At 37.1% G+C, this 19,200-nt stretch overlaps 5 protein-coding genes across 7 annotated transcripts; 4 read left to right on the top strand and 1 right to left on the bottom strand.

Moving 5' to 3' along the window:
- Positions 1–28: 28 nt before the first annotated feature.
- On the top strand, positions 29–1,243 carry LOC106358680 (elongation factor 2; the record flags this gene model as incomplete). Its single annotated transcript, XM_048759641.1, is given in 3 exon segments — positions 29–86; positions 89–321; positions 324–1,243. Coding segments are annotated over 3 exon segments (1,104 nt in total), but the record flags the coding sequence as incomplete, so codon positions are not given.
- Positions 1,244–5,445: 4,202 nt separating this feature from the next.
- LOC111212564 (uncharacterized protein At4g15545) lies at positions 5,446–7,414 on the top strand. 2 transcript variants are annotated; one of them, XM_022714115.2, is made up of 9 exons: positions 5,446–5,811; positions 5,896–5,964; positions 6,060–6,113; positions 6,197–6,227; positions 6,333–6,386; positions 6,467–6,697; positions 6,791–6,836; positions 6,909–6,987; positions 7,081–7,414. In XM_022714115.2, exons 1-9 carry the CDS (start codon positions 5,548–5,550, stop codon positions 7,168–7,170), a joined length of 918 nt encoding a protein of 305 aa, XP_022569836.2. In that variant the 5' UTR covers positions 5,446–5,547; the 3' UTR covers positions 7,171–7,414. The 2 variants fall into 2 exon arrangements, with proteins under 2 accessions (XP_022569836.2, XP_048617677.1); XM_048761720.1 differs by having other exon boundaries at positions 6,197–6,386.
- Positions 7,415–8,196: 782 nt separating this feature from the next.
- LOC106447854 (putative tRNA (cytidine(32)/guanosine(34)-2'-O)-methyltransferase) lies at positions 8,197–11,222 on the top strand. 2 transcript variants are annotated; one of them, XM_048761721.1, is made up of 12 exons: positions 8,197–8,348; positions 8,709–8,752; positions 8,862–8,955; positions 9,066–9,115; positions 9,404–9,453; positions 9,592–9,700; positions 9,815–9,875; positions 9,961–10,013; positions 10,122–10,214; positions 10,297–10,360; positions 10,490–10,597; positions 10,801–11,222. In XM_048761721.1, the coding sequence occupies exons 2-12, from the start codon at positions 8,726–8,728 to the stop codon at positions 11,019–11,021; spliced, it is 930 nt and encodes a 309-aa protein (XP_048617678.1). In that variant the 5' UTR covers positions 8,197–8,348; positions 8,709–8,725; the 3' UTR covers positions 11,022–11,222. The 2 variants fall into 2 exon arrangements, with proteins under 2 accessions (XP_048617678.1, XP_048617679.1); XM_048761722.1 differs by having other exon boundaries at positions 8,321–8,388.
- A 4,830-nt stretch (positions 11,223–16,052) lies between these two features.
- Positions 16,053–17,012, bottom strand: LOC125589223. Its single transcript, XM_048761719.1, has one exon. The coding sequence runs from the start codon at positions 17,010–17,012 to the stop codon at positions 16,053–16,055; it is 960 nt and encodes a 319-aa protein (XP_048617676.1).
- Positions 17,013–18,046: 1,034 nt separating this feature from the next.
- On the top strand, positions 18,047–18,689 carry LOC106437194 (protein CYSTEINE-RICH TRANSMEMBRANE MODULE 3). Its single transcript, XM_013878110.3, has 3 exons — positions 18,047–18,190; positions 18,280–18,418; positions 18,529–18,689. Exons 1-3 carry the CDS (start codon positions 18,163–18,165, stop codon positions 18,572–18,574), a joined length of 213 nt encoding a protein of 70 aa, XP_013733564.1. The 5' UTR covers positions 18,047–18,162; the 3' UTR covers positions 18,575–18,689.
- The last annotated feature ends 511 nt before the right edge of the window (positions 18,690–19,200 follow it).

The following is a 19,200-nucleotide window of genomic DNA, read 5'->3' as shown; positions in this document are numbered from 1 at the left end:
CTTCTCTGTTAGATGATTATAATCTATTTTGGTATTAAAGTATGTTTGCACGATGGAGGAGTCAGGTGAGCACATTGTTGCTGGTGCTAGAGACTTCATCTTGAAATTTGTCTTAAGGATCTTCAGGATGATTTCATGGGTGGTGTTGAGATTGTCAAGTCAGACTCGGTTGTCTCATTTTGTGAGACTGTTTTGGAGCGATCTATCTGTAAGGTGATGAGCAAGTCCCCCAACAAGCATAACCGTCTCTACATGGAAGCTAGGCCCTTGGAGGATGGTCTTGCAGAGGCAATTGACGAAGGCTGTATTGTTCCAAGAGATATGATCCTAAGATCCGTTCCAAGATCTTGGCAGAGGAGTTTGGTTGGGACAAGGATCTTGCAAAGAAGATCTGGGCGTTTAGACCTGAAACCACGGAGCCTAACATGGTTGTAGACATGTGTAAGGGAGTACAATACCTAAATGAAATCAAGGATTCAGTTGTTGCTGGGTTCCAGTGGGCGTCAAAGGAAGGTCCTCTATGTGATGAGAACATGAGAGGAATCTGCTCTGAGGTGTGTGATGTGGTTCTCCATTCTGATGCAATTCACAGAGGTGGTGGTCAGGTTATCCCTACAGCCAGGAGGGTTATCTACACCTCGCAGCTCACCGCCAAGCCCAGACTGTTGGAGCCGGTGTACATGGTGGAGATCCAAGCACCAAAGGGAGCACTTGGTCGAATCTACAATGTGCTGAATCAGAAGCGTGGACATGTGTTTAAGGAGATGCAGAGGCCAGGAACACCATTGTACAACATCAAGGCTTACTTGCCAGTCGTTGAATCTTTTGGATTCTCGAGTCAGCTTAGGGCAGCAACCTCAGGACAGGCATTCCCGCAATGTGTGTTTGATCATTGGGAGATGATGTCGTCTGACCCTCTGGAGGCAGGATCGCAGGCTTCAACGCTGGTGACTGACATCAGGAAGAGGAAGGGTATGAAGGAACAGATGACTCCGTGGTCTAATTTCGAAGACAAGTTGTGGTTACAGCAGCAACAGCCAGCAAGACCATCTCTCTTTATCTCAACTCTGGTCACTCTCTATCACAACTATATTTTTGTTTTCTGTTTTTTGATGCTATTGATGGATCGAGTATGACTTTATCTCTGGTCATCCCTTTGAATGTTTGTACTTTTTAGTTGTGAACTGGTTTATCTATGTATTTTTCTTTGCAGTCATCATATTATCATGTTTTCATTATAACATTTTTAGATGATGTTATGCATTGCGATCTTGGGATGTTAGTCTCCAAGCCAAATCATTAGGTTGATATGCTGCAGGGCCAGAGAAGTGGGGTTTTGTTAGGTTAGAGATTTTTATTGGAGGTGTTAAAACTGTTGTTAATAGAGAGACTGTCGTTTTGTAAAAAGGGTCCCTTGAGGTGCATGAAAACATTGTTTTTTTTTTCTAACGCTCATTTATTATGATTTTACAATTATGATATGAGAAAGATTACATAGACGATTCGACAAACGACAATACTACCTGCCTTATGAAGATCTATGCCTAACTGCATCACCTGAGCCGTCCTATAAAGATCCACGTCTGGCCAGATTTACTTGCACCATGTTGAAGATCCGACCTGGATGTAGAAGCCTTTAAACCTTAACCAGTAGGCTACGATGCTTCCACAACACAAAAATATTGTTTTGATGACATTATTCAAAGTTGGTTTTGTATGCATAAGCCAAAAAAAATCTTTTTCTGTATGGCATTCATAATATCTCATCTTCAAACTATAGGCTCAAGATTAATTAACCCTAATCAAAGAAGCACAACCAATTACCATCATCCACTTGTCGTCATTATATGTGCTTTACAAGACAATAACGTTATCACTTATCATCAAAACATCATTTGGCCTGAAAACTTGGAAGACGAAAAAATGTCACGTATGTTTTATGTGAAATACGTTTCCGTCGTCGTTGGTCAGTGTGAAATGGGAAGTTTTGAAGAGGCGAGCCAACCACCTTCTAGTTGGTCAGTCATGGACATTGAACTCTTTTTGCAAAGTTATGGATGTTTCTTCAATGTTTTCAAATTTTTCAATTATCTCTTCAATCTTTCCAACCATGCATATATATGTTCATTTAAATATATGAGACCAATTCTGTCAAGATGAACTGTAAACCATGTACTTACTAAACCCGAAATTGACATGTTCTTAACGTAAAAATCTTGCCCCATCTTTTCTATATGAGCTCAACCGTTATGGGGTTTTAGCCATATTTGATGTTCAGAGTACAACATGCTCTCTACATTTATAAATCTTAGGAAACCTTCTCCTTCGCTCACTCATTTCTCCGATCAAAACTTCAACAAAATGCAAACAAGTTTGGAGTTCATCTTCCATAATTTCATAAAGCCGAACAATTATTAACATACCTTTCCCCAAAAACTTGAGTTCTTTAAGATTTCAGATTATGAATTTTCTTTCTAATAGCTTGTGTTTGTCGCAGAGAAAAGGGGAAGAATGGTTAAAAGCTTTACTTAATCACAATTACAAAACGACATCGTAGTATTGTGTTAGAAGGCAAACAACCGTTATTTTACTGTCCATATCGAACCAACTTATCGGCTTTGCACTATGAATAATCTAGGTTTAACGATTGACTAACTAAATGTTAGTAAAAGTAGGTTTTGCTTAACGGAAAGGATTTCGGGTTGGACATTTAAATTAAAATAGAATTGGGATTGTTTTTAGCATGAACTAGTTGTTTAGATCGTATTTAGCACAACGCAAATTGTTTGGATCTAAATCGGTCATTTTCCCACTATAGTTGTATATGTTGTAATCTTAAAACACATGTTCATAATTGTTTTTGTGTGAAATTAATTTTAAGACCATATAAACTTTTCTGCTTATATGAACATATTATTAGTTGATCATGTTTCGTTTTGAAAAGAGTGAAGAAACTTTTAACGAAAGGGCTTTAAATGTCAAATAGAAGATGTTAAGGACTTTTAGATAAAAAAATAAGTAAGGAATGGGTATAAACACATGAAAGTTTTAAGAGGAGATTTAAATGTCAGCGCTGGATTTGTTTCCCTAAAAAATTAAATTAAGAAGTTAAAATATTTGTTAATTATTAACTTATGTGTTTAATATTTGATAACTAATATTTTTTAATTGTGTTAATCTTTTATGTTTTACAAATTTTTATTGGTTTGGGGACATAATTTACAAACCTTTATTTTTATAGTCATACAAAGTAATTCTGAGGAGTTGGGTTTTTATAAAAAGTTCCTTGTATTCATATTTTTAATTTATTGTAATCTATTATATTTACAAAGATAATACCAAATATCTTTTTTATAGCATATTTGAAAATGTGATTAAAAGAAATATAAAGAAAAATCAATTGTTTGAAGATTATAGAGACAATAAACGTTGATGGAGCAAGTGGACAACATATTGAATCTTCTAGTTTTGACCCATCTTCAGATAAAAAGGAAAAAAAAATTACAGTTAAAAATATTCTTGAATCTTCTATAAATCATTGTTTCATTGCCTTGTTGTAGGAAAAAGTTGGGTGTCACCTTGAAAGAGATGTGGTTGTTCCTGCGAATTGTAAGCTTCGTTTCTTTTTACTTTTTAAGAAACTCTATCTAATATCTTAGCAAATGTCATTGGTATCGTTCGCTAAACCTGTTGAAAATGTTAGCATCAATAAAAGATTGAAAGGCTTACAGATTAGTTTTGATTGATCATTAACTCATGAACTTTAAATTGCTACATTTCTGACATGGACCCGGTGGACCAAACCTAGGTTTGAAAAAAATTGGAAAGTTAAGGTTATTCTTTCCACAGGTTGCATGTATTTTTTTTCTTACATAGAATTATAAAAATATCAGAAAACCATTGATCGTTAATAATAAACTAATGTTTTTAAAAACATAAGATATGTCTTACATTATTATCTCTCTTTAACTCTCGCCATATTGAGCATTGCAATGCTTCCAGGTATGAATGACATTTGCTTGAATCTACTCGTCTCTTTTGATGTATTTATAGAATTATATTTCATCGTGTATAAAGTTATTAAATGAAGAATATATTCTTTGGAAATATACACGGTTAGTTTTGGAAATTCCTAGATTATTGGTGTGGTCAAATCTTTTAAAATTGCCTAAAAATCGACTTGTTAAATGAAGAAAATATATAGGGAATATGATCGATTTGTTTTAGGAGTTTTATGATTATACTCGTGATAAAATAATTTTTAAATTGACTAAACCGTTTAGTTAATAGATTCACAAAAATATAGGGATCGAAATATGTTTCACTCCCTTATAACTTTCCTCTGTTTCAACTTTCTAAAATTCGATATTCGATAACCAATAAATTAAATAGGATTAATTGTGTAGTTTATGACATATATTGTTGTCGAATTATTCAGAAGTTCCTATATTTTTGTTAAGAATTGTTACGATCACTTTAATGAAAAGCATGATTTTTCTAAAATGAATTTAATTATAGATGAGAAATTAAAAAGACAATGACATAGTCTTGTAAGTAACTTGAAAAACTAAGGGCATAATCCTATTAGAGATTCTGCTTTAATTCTATAGATAAAAGGAGGTGAGGTCTTTTATATAATTAATAAATAGCTAAGGGATCTAAAACATGAAAGTCGTAAGAGGGAGGTTTTAGATGATAAATAAGAGAAATTGAGGCCTTTTAGATAAATAAAAATCGCAAGAGGTCAGGTTTTCATTGTCAATATTAGGTCTGGGCATTTTACCCGGACCCGAAGACCCGAACCGGAACCGACCCGAAAATATAGATTCGGGTCCGGGTCAATACTAAATACCTATTGAGTCTTCTTTTTTTGGACCCGCGGGTCTCGGTTCGGGTCTGGATCCTACCCGAGACCCGTTCGGATATCCGAAGTACCCGTAAATAATTGTATATAGTAGGTATATTTGGGTGATTGAGTATATTTTTGGTATTTCGGATTTTTTTTTTAAGTTTTGGGTTTGGATTTTCGGGTATAATTGTAGGTTTCGGGTGAAATTTTAGATTTTTAGAAAATATAATTTGGGTATTCGGATAAAATTTTGGGTATTTTTGCGGTTCTTCGGGTATTTTTAGAGTTTTCGGGTCCAGTTCGAGTATTTCGGGTCTATTTCGGGTCCTAAATACCTAAACCGACCCGGATCCGAAATATACCCAAAAATATTGGGTATTTTACGGGTATTGAAATTATAGATCCGAACCGACCCGGATCCGACAAGACCCGACCCGGAACCGACCTGAAAAGTTATAAGTACCTATATGGGTCTAAATTGCTAGGACCCGAAGGACCCGGATCTGACAATACCCGATCCGAACCTGATCCGAAGATCCGGATGCCCAGGCCTAGTAAATATAAAAATAATATGTAGACAAATGTGACAGTCATTTGTCTCTCTCTCCAATAAATAAAAACAAAATTAAAAAAAAAAAGAAAAGAAAGTGGTTAGGGATCAGAGTCGGGCCCTGCTGCTAGGAATCTCTCCGGTGAAGATGTCGCAACCAGACTTCAGCCTGTCGGACGAGATTCTGGCGGTGATCCCAACGGACCCTTATGAACAACTGGATCTAGCAAGGAAGATCACGTCAATGGCCATCGCTTCCAGGGTCTCCAATCTAGAGTCCCAAGTCTCCGTCCTCACGCAGAAGCTTCGTGAAAAGGATAAGCTTATCGATGATCTCGAGGGAAGAGCATCTTCCTTGGAAAGACTATACCACGAGGCTGGTTCCTCCCTGAAGAATGCCCTCGACGAAAATGTAAGAATTAATCAATCACACTAGTTGACTTTGATCAGTCTGCCAATTTTTAATATTGGGGTGGTTATGTTTGTAACGTGAAAGATGAAACTAAGACAAGAGCGAGATTCGCTGGCCATCACTGCCAAGAAACTCGGTCGTGATTATGCAAAGGTTCCCCTCCTATCCTATCTTTTACATACTGTTGTTCATGTTATGGGTGATTTATTATTTATGATTCAGTTACTTGTCATTATTTTGTTTTGTAGCTGGAAGCATTCAAGAGACAATTGATGCAATCTTTGAATGATGAGAATCCATCTGTATGCCCAACATCACTCACTCCTTTCTTTTTTTTGTATATATATCTCATCTTACATACTTTTTTTCCCTTTTTTTCTTACAGCAAATCGACAGCACTGATGTCAGAGACAAAGGTATTCTAAGCTTGTTCGCATTCACGCTAAGCTCTTTTTGTTTTTATTTAAGAGGCTGTCTCGTCAATGAAATGATTGTTCTCTCATGTTATTTGCTCTCTGTAGATGAGAATTCAAATGGCTTATCCACACACGATTCTTTCTCCAACAACAACCAAGGTAATGTATGTTTAAATGATTTGTCACATCTAACAGTGTTTCTTCTTCTTATGTATAAAATAAATGGTTTAATGAAACAGGTTTACGGCAAAGAGCCTCTTTGACTCCCCCCGGGTTAACTCCAAGCGGAACGCCAAAGATGGTATCGGCTGGTGGATCTCCGAGAAGCTACTCTGCGGCATCATCTCCTAAGCTATTCTCAGGAGCCGCATCTCCAACAGCTTCACAGTATGATCATATACGCATGTGGTCCTCATCAAGCCAGCAATCTTCAGTACCAAACTCTCCTCCTCGCTCACATTCTACTTCAGGTCAATATTCCCTAATTGTTTTTCCTCTGTTCTCAATCAGTATTATTATTATATATATATATATATATGTCTCATTGTCTTTTAATTATACAGCTCGCCATGCGAGGATTGATGGGAAAGAGTTCTTTAGACAAGCCAGGTATGTTAAGATTGTTATATAACTGTTTTACTAGAGGTAGTAGCTAGATAAGAAGAGGGAATGGTTGTGCAGGAGCCGTTTGTCTTACGAGCAGTTCAGCGCATTCCTGGCTAACATCAAGGAACTAAACGCTCGGAAGCAGAGCCGTGAGGTAATAGTTAACCTGACAAGTGTGTCATTTTGTATAATTTGAATTTAAAAAAAAAACGAAAACCATATCATCTTCAATCTCCATCCCCCTTAGGAAACGTTGAGGAAGTCGGAGGAGATATTCGGGACAGAGAACAATGATCTTTACATATCCTTTAAAGGACTTCTCACAAGCGGCCGTTGATCTATATAATATGATATGATAACCACCACCACCACCATCACCAACAACAACCTTTTTTAGCTTCTTCTTTGGACATACACACCACAACTATGAATGTGATCTCACTCTTTTATTCTTCTCATGACCAATTTAGTCATGGTTGATTTCAATAAGATTCATTTTTGTAATGAATATTCAATGAGGTAGATGTATTTTTATTAAGAGAAGACAAAAGATGGGGAACATATCAAAGCAAAGTTAGCCAGCCGACCTTGAATGAATATATTTGGATGAATATCAAATACTAGATGCTTAACTTAACACACACAAGTGAGTTGATGTTCAAAGGCAAAGAGTATGAAGCTTTGAGTATTGTGAGGAAAGCCCAAGAGGATGCGGAGGAATGGAGGAGAAGAGAGAAGGTTAAACTGGGTGTGGTAGAAAAGAGAGGGGAGCATAATGTTCATAACACTCAGCAGGTACGCTCATGGAGACCTCCATCAGCGAACTGGATAAAATGTAATTCCGATGGTGCTTGGAAAAAAGATAGAAATAATAGCGGTGTGGGGTGGATCTGCAGAGGTGAAAAAGGACATATGCTATGGGTTTGGAATCGAGCATAAGAACAGAAGCAGAGGCTCTCCAATGGGCAGTGGAATCAATGGCGAGATTTCAGTACAACAATGTCTTATTTGAAACTGATTCCCTGTGCTTGGCTAAGATGGTGAACGGAACAGAGGAGGTATGGCCAAAGCTACTACCAGTAATGGACAAGATTCCCCAAGCTCTGTTACAAATTCTGCATGCAGAAGTGAGGTTCTTTCTAAGAGGAGGTAATAAGGTTGCTGACAGGATAGTAAAAGAGACTATCATATTTGTGTCTAATGTCCCCAAGTTATATTCTGTAGTGCGAAAGTGGTTAAAATTTCAAGTAGAGTCTGATAGAATGTTGTCTGGAGAACAAGTAGGTTAATGATAAGTTGATGATGAGTTTAAAAAAAAAAAAAAACTTATTAACACACAAGAGAGTGAGCTTGTGGGAGGAACAAAACGGACGAATTAAAATCAAATCATAGTTAAATGGGCCGAAACTTTTATCGGAATATTGATGGCCCACAAAGAAGAGCGACTCCTCCTCCTATAGCTCTAAAACGATTCCGCCGGCGCCTCCTTCGCTTCAGTCGCTTTCCTTCTTCAAGGTTCGTCTGTGTTGAGGCCTTTTGCTATTTTATTGCTTAGGTTTGTATGTGTTCCTCTGTTTACTGTTTTTTATGGTCTGCAACGAACTAAAGCGGTTTGCTGTTTAGATGAGTTTTTTTTTTTTTTTCTTTCTTTTACTTGATTTAGCATGACAATTTGTTTGGTCTGATTAACTTGGCTCTAGCTTTGGATTCTGCTTTGCTGCTAAACTCTTGGTTCATAAATCGTGCGTTTGATTTTGGCTTTTTAATCTTTGATTTCGTTGTGCCCTTAATGTGTTCGATAGAATGCCTCTTAGTCATCATTCTGCCTTAACTTATCGCTGTCTGACTTTTTTTTTTTTTGTGTGTTCATCGCAGTAACTCTTGACAAAGACATGGGAAAAGCTTCTCGGGATAAAAGGGTGCGCCCGCCCACCCACCCTCCCTTGATTCTCATATTTTCTTAGCTTACAGTTAGAAAAAATTGCGGTTATATTTCTGGCATTTGCGTTAACCAGTTGGAATTTGTAGGATATATACTATCGGAAAGCCAAAGAAGAAGGGTGGCGTGCCAGAAGTGCCTTTAAGCTTCTTCAGATTGATGAGGAGTTCAACATTTTTCAAGGTCTAAGATAATATTTATTTAAATGAGTGCAGCACTTTTAAGCCAAAATTATCAATATCAATTAAAGTTGATGTAAGCTTTCCTGATTTGTTCTTGTTAATATTATGCAGGAGTGAAGAGGGTTGTAGATTTATGTGCTGCCCCTGGTAGCTGGAGTCAGGTATGGTGATTTTTATTCTTTCTTCAAATCTGTTTTGCGTGCATTATAACTACCGCCCATCTTTTTGCTTAGAAGAGCTGTTAAGAATGTCTATAGCTATTACTTTTTAGATCTCCAGGGTAAACCTTTTGCATAGGATTGGAATCTCAGTTAGCTAACTGACAACTTAGTACGTACGATTAGTTTAATACTGGAGGAGTTACATAGATGAAAACAGCAAGTGATAAGTATTTGGAAAATTAAGTTGGGAGAGAAAGGTTCTGAATCTTATCAGCGTCCTCATTCTAGGTTCTGAGTCGTCAACTGTATCTTCCTGCAAAGTATTCAGCTGAGTCAAAGTAAGTTTTCATATTGTGCAAAATCGTCACATAATCATCATCACACTTGAACTTCGTTTTTCTTCAATTGTGCTCGTTTAGTAATTCACACTTGTTGACAAAGTCAAACTGATATGTTGCTGCTGAATCACTTTGCAGAGAAGAGGATCTTCCTCTTATTGTGGCCATAGATTTGCAGCCTATGGCTCCAATCGAAGGTGTAATCCAAGTTCAAGGGGACATAACTAATGCTCGGACTGCCCAAGTGGTGAAATTTTCTTAACTCCTATTCTCATCTTTTTATTCCTCATCATTTATGCTTGGATTTTTTGTTTGTTTCTATGGCTTACCTTTTTCTGGGTGTTTTCTTTTTCTTCTCAAGGTCATTAGACATTTTGACGGTTGCAAGGCTGACCTGGTTGTGTGTGATGGTGCTCCAGATGGTAAAGCAGTAGTTATAGTCCTTTTCACTGTTCAGTTTTTACCACATACTAGCGAAATAACACAATTCCATAATTTGGTTGGCAGTTACCGGTTTGCATGACATGGATGAATTTGTCCAGTCCCAACTCATACTAGCGGTAAGGTGTTTGCTTTCTGTTTACAAGACTCTGCATGTCATGTTTAGCTTTAACCCGAAACATGTTTTTTTCTCATTGACAATAAGCATATCCTTTTTTCTTCGTTAGGGCTTAACGATTGTAACCCATATTCTTAAAGAAGGTGGAAAGTTCATTGCAAAGATATTCCGTGGAAAAGATACAAGTCTCTTGTACTGTCAGGTAAGTTTTTAGATTAAGTTGTGCTTTTGTAATTAACTAACTGGTTCTTTTACTGATATATTTGTTTGTTTTTAATATGCAGCTGAAGTTGTTTTTCCCAACTGTGACTTTTGCGAAACCTAAAAGCAGCCGCAATTCTAGTATAGGTAATAAAGAGTATTAACTTTCATGTGTGCAAATATGATTTGCTTACACTTAGAGGTTTAACCATCAAAGAGGTCTCAATTGTTTCCCCTTTCTTCTGATTGCATTTCTCTGACTTTGTTTATAAATAGAAGCTTTTGCTGTCTGCGAAAATTACTCCCCACCAGAAGGATTTAACCCGAGAGATCTGCATCTTCTCTTGGAGAAAGTCGGAAGCCCTTCAGGTGGAAGCGATCTCGGTAAAAAAACTCTCTTTCACTTCATCTTCAAGATCAGAAGCTAACTTGTGCAGTATTGAGTAGTACACTTTCAAATGACTCTTTCTCAACAAAACTCTCGCCTGAAATGCTCCCATCATGTGAATTGAACTTTTTGGGCAAGCCACATAACTTGTTGTATATTTAAAGAGAGTTTTGTTCATGACATTCTTGGTACCCTGCAGATTGCAGTAGTGGTTGGCTCGAAGGACCCAACAAAGTTTATATTCCATTCTTGGCATGTGGTGACTTAAGCGGTTATGACTCGGACCGGTCTTACCCACTCCCAAAAGAGGCAGATGGATCGTCATACCGAAGCCTGGACCCGATTCAGCCTCCGATCGCACCGCCTTATAAACGAGCTATTGAGCTCAAGAAAGCTTCAGCACAAAGCTTCAACTCTTAAAGCTAGGCTAGGTAACAATAATAATGCAAAACAAGGACAAAGAAAGAAGTTTTTCATTCGATTCTTAAAAGGCTGTAGTACAATTTCTGAAACGCTTTTCAACATTGACCCAAAAGGTTTGCCTCATTCCTTTGAATGTTTGTATTTTTTAGTTGAGAACTGGTTCTCTTTGTTCGCATATGTTTTTTCTCTTTGCAGTCATCTTATTATCCTGTTTTCATTATAACGTTGTTAAATTCTGTTATGCATTGCAATCATGGGATATTAGTCTCCAAGCCATGACATTAAGTTAGGTTGATACGTTGCTGGGCTAGAGAAGATGTAGGTTTTGGTTAGGTTAGAGATTTTTATTGGCGGTGTTGAAGTTAAACACAGTTTAAAACGTTGTTGACAAAGACACTCATTTTTTGAAAAAGGATACCTTTACGTGCATGAAAATATTGTTTTGATGATGTTCAACTCTTCCTAGGACCGGCTCTGTGTTCAACTCTCTTCTTTTTTCTATTTATGTGCCAAAAGATCTCTTTTTCTGTATGGCATCGTCTATCTCATTTATATATATGTTTTGCAAAAAAAATCTCTTTTTCTGTAATGATTGAATGCTCTTCTAATCAAAGAAGCATCCTCTTCTGGTGCTATGAGGAAATGATGGATTGAGTATATGGGCCATACAAGACAATAACCATCATCCGCCTGTCATTATATGGGCCATACAAGACAATGACCATCATCCGCCTGTCATTATATGGGCCGGACAAGACAATAACGTTATTCAAAAAATTCCCGTGAGAAAACGTCCGTTGGTCTGGAAACTTCGAAGACGACCAAATGTCAAGTATGTTTTATTTGAAACGCGTTTCCGTCGTCGTTGGTCGGTGTCAAATGGGAAGTTTCGAAGAAGAGAACCAAACCACCTTCTAGTTAATGTCTTAAACGAGAAGCAAAATGTAACACCAAAAAAATGTATATATGGTATAAAAAGAACTGGAATTTTATTATATCGCAGAAATTTAAATAAAGCAAAATTTTATACCCGTACGAAAGAGATAATACTGATAAGAAGAGAGGATGTGTTATTGAAGGAGAATGTGGTGTGTTTACAAACGAACGCAAACGTTTGTATATATAGAAGGAAATTTACTGTGCAAATAGTGCAACGGGCCCCACATCTTTTATATTTTCAACGAAAGCGGCTCATCTTTTCTTGTCTTTCGTAACACTCCCCCTTGGGGGCCGGTGTCACTATCCGCTCTCGCTTAACGTCTTTGTTGCCTCGTTAAAAACCTTTCTAGGAAAACCCAATGGGAAAAAGTAAGGTAAAAAGAGTACAACTACGTAAGCTCCCACTCGAATGAGCAGTCATAGATCCTTCTGATGACGCATTCCAATGTTACGAACATGTTTTCTGAATATCGAAGTCGGAAGTGATTTTGTGAAGAGGTTAGCTGCATTGTCGCATGATTGGACATATCTTACTTCAATCTCTTTCTTCTTCACGAGCTCTTGAGTGTATGAGAAGAACTTCGGATGAATATGCTTCGTTCTATCGCTTTTGATATATCCGTCCTTTGTTTGAGCAACACATGCTGCATTATCTTCATATAAAATAGTCGGCTTATTGATCTTAGCCATACACATTCTCTACTTGCTTCATGGAGTGCAATGATCTCAGCATGATTTGAAGAAGTAGCCACGAGCGTTTGTTTCTGAGAACGCCAAGATATAGCAGTGCCTCCGATCGTAAAAACGTATCCTGTTTGCGATCGGGCTTTGTGTGGATCTGAAAGATATCCTGCATCTGCAAAACCAACCATTTGACCTTTTGAACTTTTAGGATAAAACAAGCCTAAATCAATGGTCCCTTGGAGGTAACGAAAAACATGTTTAATCCCATTCCAATGTCTTCGAGTTGGGGATGAGCTGAATCTTGCCAAAAGATTCACAGCAAATGATATATCAGGCCGTGTACAATTTGCAAGGTACATCAGCGCTCCAATTGCACTTAGATATGGTACTTCCGGACCAAGTATCTCTTCTTTTTCCTCAGGTGGTCGAAATGGATCACTTTCAATATTAAGTGACCTAACGACCATCGGGGTGCTAAGAGGAGTTGATTTATCCATGTTAAATCGTTTCAACACTCTTTTAGTGTATGTGGATTGATGCACAAATATACCATTTTGTGAATGTTCTATTTGTAGGCCAAGACAATACTGTGTCTGTCCAAGATCTTTCATCTCAAATTCTCCTTTGAGATAGTCTGATGCCTTTTGTATTTCCTTTTGAGTTCCGATAATGTTAAGATCATCAACATATACCGCGATTATTACAAATCCGGATATTGTTTTCTTGATGAAAACACATGGGCATATAGGATCATTCACATATCCTTCTTTTGTTAAATGATCACTGAGACGATTATACCACATACGTCCAGATTGCTTTAACCCATATAATGATCTTTGCAATTTTATTGCACATAACTCTTTAGGTTTGGAACTTAATGCTTCTGGCATTTTAAATCCATCAGGAACTTTCATGTAGATATCAGTATCTAATGATCCATATAGATAAGCTGTAACAACATCCATGAGACGCATCTCTAGATTTTTATCAGCTGCTAGACTCATCAGGAATCTAAATGTGATTGCATCCATAACTGGAGAATACGTTTCTTCATAATCGATTCCAGGTCTTTGAGAAAAACCTTGAGCCACTAGACGAGCTTTGTATCTCGTAATCTCATTTTTCTCATTTCGCTTTCGAACGAAAACCCATTTGTACCCAACTGGTCTCACATCTGCAGGTGTGAGCACAATAGATCCAAATACTTTTCGTTTATTAAGCGAATCAAGTTCAGCTTGTATTGCATTTTTCCATTGTTCCCAATCATGTCTCTTTTGACATTCATAGACAGATTTTGGTTCTGGATCATCGATTTCTTCATTTATTTCACTTGACACAATATATGAGAAAGCATCATCAAGGTCATTTTGTTCATTTCTATTCCATATCCTTTTATTATGGATGTAATTAATAGAAATCTCATGATTATCTTTCGATTCATGATGCTCTGATTCATGATGCTCTGATTCATCAGAATCCTTATCATTTATTTCTTCCAAAATATTTTCTGCTATTTTGGGTGCATCATATATTTCAGCTTTCTTCTGTTTCCTAGGATTCTTATCCTTAGAACCAACAGGTCTACCACGCTTCAGGCGTGTTTTTGGCTCTCGTGTGTCATCCTCCTTTTCTTGTTCATTTGGCATTTTGATACGAGCAGGAGCATTTGCAGCTGGTATATGAGATTTAGTTACCGTCTTGGTATCTACAAATGCATCAGGTAGCTGGTTAGCTATACTCTGTAAATGCATAATTCGTCGAACTTCTAGTTCTGACTCTTTAGTGGGAGGATCAAGATATAACAATGATGGTACACTCCATTTTATATCACTTCCAACATTTTTGTTTTCTCCCCCTAGAACTGGGAATACATTTTCGTCAAAATGACAATCAGCAAAACGTGCTGTAAAGACGTCACCAGTCTGTGGTTCTAGGTATCTTATAATTGATGGGGAATCAAAACCAACATATATTCCCAATCTTCTTTGTGGTCCCATCTTTGTACGTTGTGGTGGTGCTACAGGCACATATACCGCACAACCAAAGATTCTAAAGTGGGAAATGTTTGGTTCTCGACCAAACGCTAACTGTAGTGGGGAATACTTATGGTATGCACTCGGTCTGATCCGAATGAGTGCTTCTGCATGCAAAATGGCATGTCCCCATACAGAGGTTGGAAGTTTTGATCTCATGATCAATGGTCTTGCAATCAATTGCAGACGCTTAATTAAAGATTCAGCCAAACCATTTTGCGTATGAACATGAGCAACCGAATGTTCAACTTCAATTCCCATTACCATACAATAGTCATTGAATGCTTGGGATGTGAATTCACCAGCGTTGTCTAGTCTAACTCTTTTAATAGTATAATCAGGAAACTGTGCTCGCAGTTTGATTATCTGAGTTAGAAATCTCGCAAATGCCACATTTCGAGATGATAATAGACAAACGTGTGACCATCTACTGGATGCGTCAATTAATACCATAAAATAGTGGAATGGTCCACAAGGTGGGTGTATAGGTCCACATATATCGCCTTGAATTCTTTCAAGGAACTTTGGTGATTCTTTATCGATTTTGGTTGGCGATGGCCTTACGATCAATTTTCCTAGAGAACATGCAACACATGTCATTTTATTCCCTTGAGAAATCTCCTGGATTTTCAGTGGATGACCATGTGAACTTTCTATGATTTTACGCATCATTGTAGTTCCTGGGTGGCCAAGGCGATCATGCCATAACGTGAACTCTTCTGGGTTCCGTTCTACTACAAGATTTGATTCGATCTCATCGATATAAGTATGATGTAACCCCGAAGGAAGCTCTGGAAACTTTTCCAATATGTGTTTTCTGCCACATTTCTCAGAAGTTACATACATGTATTTCTTTCCATCCTCAGTTGCAGACTGAGTATCATATCCGTGAAGATATATGTCTTTAAAACTCAACAAATTCCTTTTAGAACTTGGAGAATATAGAGCATTATTTATGGAAAATTTTGTTCCATTCGGTAAAGTAAAGTTTGCTTTACCAGTTCCTTCAATCACGTCTGCAGGACCTGATATTGTATTGACGACAATTCTTGTCGGTTTTATATCAGAGAAATATCTCTTTTGTCTCAGAATAGTGTGCGTTGTTCCACTATCTGGTATGCATATTTCACGAATCCGTTTCTTGGATTTTGCTTCATTAGTATTCTGATCCATTTCTGAAATTGTCATAAATATTAATAAAAGAAAAACATAAAATTCATTCATATAAGGAAACACATAATAATTATACAATAAGATGACGTTAAAAACATCATTATTTGTTTAAAACATGAAATATAATAATTATACATGGTAATACTGAAAACTATTCAATACTCTTATCATAGGCATTTCGATTCTCTTCAGGAGTAATCTAGTCCAGCTCATTAGCGAAGTCGGAGGATTCAAGGTATGAGGTCCCTTCAACATTTTCCGTGAGGTTCACCTCTTTAGCCTTTCCTTTTATGGACTCTTGATATAACTTGCACAAATGTGGGGGAGTACGACAGGTACGGGACCAATGTCCTTTACATCCACATCTGTAACATACAGTCTCACTTTTCTTTGTGGTATCCTCTTCGGTTTCTTTGCCTTTAGGAGGTTGTTCAGATCTAACCCATTTGTTAGATCTAATACTTTTAGGATAGTAAGGCTTTCCACGTTTGTTGTTGAAACGCCGACCACGACCTCGGTTGGTCTGGTTTCTCCTTCCCGAATATTCTACCGCCGTAGCATTCACTTCGGGAAATGCCTTGGCTCCCGTAGGTCGGGAATTATGGTTTTTGATTAGTAACTCATCGTTCTTTTCAGCCAACATGAGTGTTACCATCAATTCAGAAAATTTGGTGTACCCACATTTTCTGTAAATTCGGGATAAGACGTTGTGTTCTTTGTGGAAAGTATTGTATGTCTTGTCAAGCATTTCTGCTTCGGTGACAGGGTTACCACAATATTTTAATTGTGCAACTATCCTCAAGATAGTGGAATTGTAATCTCTAACCCTTTGGAAATCCTGAAACCTCAGGGTTTTCCACTCTTCAAGAGCGTGAGGGAGATTGATTTCCTTTTGATTATCGAACCTATCTTTCAAGGCTTGCCATAGTACGGCTGGGTCCTCAACGTCTCCATAGTCGTGAGTTAGATTCTCATCTAAATGCTTCTTCAGGAAGATTATCGCTTCGGCTATATGCTCGGGTGGCGATTTGTTACCGACTTCTATCGCTTCAGTTATCTTTTTTATTACAAGATAAGGTTTCACATTTGTGACCCATCTGACATAATTTTCGCCGGTTACTTTCAGAGCCGGGAACTGGAGTTTCTCGATGTTTGCCATTTGTATTTCTAAAACACAAAATAAAATATTTTATTAGAACTTCATAATTTAAAAACCGTTTACATTAATCATGCAAGCAATTACAAGGAGAAGCGATGTAAAGAAAATTAAACCGATATTCATCTTAAATTCACTCGGAGTAAATTCTCCAACGAGTAAACCATAAATAGAAACACAAATAAAAATGGCACATAAAAACAAAAGTGCGCGAATCATCTTTCTTGAAATGATAAATCGGAGGAGAGCGATTTGAAATTTTTGAGAGAAGATGAAATGTTTTGGATGATGAAATGGAGTGAAAATGAGTTGTATTTATAGATGAAAATTACTGTTCATGACCGTTGGAGAAAGGGAAATTTTTGAAAAAATTTCTTTGTGACCGTTGGGGTTAAATCGAGTGCACTAAAAATCAGTCTGAAAATATCGTATTAAACAGTCAATCAAATCTATAAAATTTCATAAAAGTAAAAATTATGGCAATGAAATATTTATGTTATGACAACAAATCATGCGACGGCTCAGCCGATCAATGTAGAGTAATAAATAAATTATACGGCGGCTCGGCCGACCAATTAATAACAAACAGAATATAAGGCGGCTCGGCCGACCAATAAATAATAAACAGGATATAAGGCGGCTCGGCCGACCAATAAACAATAAACAGAATATAAGGCGGCTCGGCCGACCAATAAATAAATTAAATTAATAGTAAATAATATAGGCGGTATTCCGGCCATTATAACAGGGTATAAATGATACAAATAAATTTTACCGAATCGCAGAGTGATCATGCTGATAACGTGTTATAAAAAGAACTGGAATTTTATTATATCGCAGGAATTTAAATAAAACAAAATTTTATACCCGTACGAAGGAGATAATACTGATAAGAAGAGAGGATGTGTTATTGAAGGAGAAAGATGGTATGTTTACAAACGAACGCAAACGTTCGTATATATAGAAGGAAATTTAATGTGCAAATAGTGCAGCGGACCCCACATCTTTTATATTTTTAACGAAAGCGGCTCATCTTTTCTTGTCTTTCGTAACAATATAAATAATATAGACTTCAAAGATTTTAAAAAGATCTATAATTCCAAATTTCCAAGAATCGTGTTCATCTTCAGCTCTCCAAACTAATACCATCTAAATGGCTCAGCAGTATTATCAGCAAAACGGCAAGTTCAATTCTTTTTATATATACAAGTGCTGTTGACATATGTTGAGGCATATAAATCAATCAATTGTTTTCTTATTAAATATGCAGAAATGAAGCAGACATTGAGCGAGAAACCGTACGTGACGGCGCCACCACCGATGGGTTACCCGGTGATGATGAGTGGCTCTCCCAAAACTGTGCATCATCAGACGCAGAACAAAGGCAGTGGTGGATTTTTACGTGGATGGTAAGCTTTCTTTTTATCTTTTTCACCAAAACCATATCACTTAAATAGGATATTCTCTATAAATCTCCTAAAGTCACTTACATCTGTATATATTTTATTTTATTTTGCAGTTTGGCTGCAATGTGCTGCTGCTGCGTTTTGGATTGTGTCTTCTAGGCTACGGATCTGTTTTGTCTTTTGAATTCTGCAAATGTTCTTTGTAAATCATTTGTTTTGTGTTCTGAACATATATATGATTGGTGTTTTTTTAAAATATATGATTGGTGTTAATTAATTATTTTTTTGCTTTTGAGATTAGTTTAAACTAAATCAACTTACAGCTGAAATCAGTTTCAGAAATATACAACATGGCCGTATAGTTTGGTGAAACATTGACATCCATTTCAAAGACATGGAATCCATTCATCTCTAAACTTAGAATCAGACAGCAGCAGTAACCGTCTTACAAACTATTCTTACGTTAGGCCTGCTGGACATTTGGTGCAACCCACTGGCTGGCCTTTCCGGAACGACCTAAGCTGAATCTATTGCCTCTTGTTAGCGTATGCTGTGTATACGTCCCCTGCTATCCAACTTTTTGCGGCTCTGTTGAGATCAACTATCTAACCAAATGCTTTTGTTTATTTATTACTTCATCATATCAAAAGGATGATGGTTCTCAAACCGACTGAATGAAGAGTTCCAGAGCATGCAATTCAAAAGCCAATGAGCGCTCCGAGAACATGGAAATTTGAACAAAAGGACGGTAACGCACCTTCTGCCCTTGATCTAGCTCATGCCTA

The sequence above is a fragment of the Brassica napus genome, chromosome C6, assembly GCF_020379485.1.
Source record: "Brassica napus cultivar Da-Ae chromosome C6, Da-Ae, whole genome shotgun sequence".
NCBI lineage: Eukaryota > Viridiplantae > Streptophyta > Magnoliopsida > Brassicales > Brassicaceae > Brassica > Brassica napus.
Note: the sequence above shows the minus strand (reverse complement) of the source record. Positions and strands in the feature narration are given on the sequence as shown.

Bases quoted from the DNA above. Each gene is read 5' to 3' on its own strand.
- LOC111212564 (XM_048761720.1), top strand. From the start codon at position 5,548: ATGTCGCAACCAGACTTCAGCCTGTCGGACGAGATTCTGGCGGTGATC. The intron at 5,812-5,895 runs GTAAGAATTAAT...GTAACGTGAAAG, and splicing joins AGAATGCCCTCGACGAAAAT to ATGAAACTAAGACAAGAGCG. The intron at 6,387-6,466 runs GTAATGTATGTT...TTAATGAAACAG, and splicing joins TTTCTCCAACAACAACCAAG to GTTTACGGCAAAGAGCCTCT.
- LOC106447854 (XM_048761721.1), top strand. From the start codon at position 8,726: ATGGGAAAAGCTTCTCGGGATAAAAGG. The intron at 9,116-9,403 runs GTATGGTGATTT...TCCTCATTCTAG, and splicing joins CCCCTGGTAGCTGGAGTCAG to GTTCTGAGTCGTCAACTGTA. The intron at 10,215-10,296 runs GTAAGTTTTTAG...TTTAATATGCAG, and splicing joins CAAGTCTCTTGTACTGTCAG to CTGAAGTTGTTTTTCCCAAC.
- LOC125589223 (XM_048761719.1), bottom strand. From the start codon at position 17,012: ATGGCAAACATCGAGAAACTCCAGTTCCCGGCTCTGAAAGTAACCGGC.
- LOC106437194 (XM_013878110.3), top strand. From the start codon at position 18,163: ATGGCTCAGCAGTATTATCAGCAAAACG. The intron at 18,191-18,279 runs GCAAGTTCAATT...TTAAATATGCAG, and splicing joins GCAGTATTATCAGCAAAACG to AAATGAAGCAGACATTGAGC. The intron at 18,419-18,528 runs GTAAGCTTTCTT...TTTATTTTGCAG, and splicing joins GGTGGATTTTTACGTGGATG to TTTGGCTGCAATGTGCTGCT.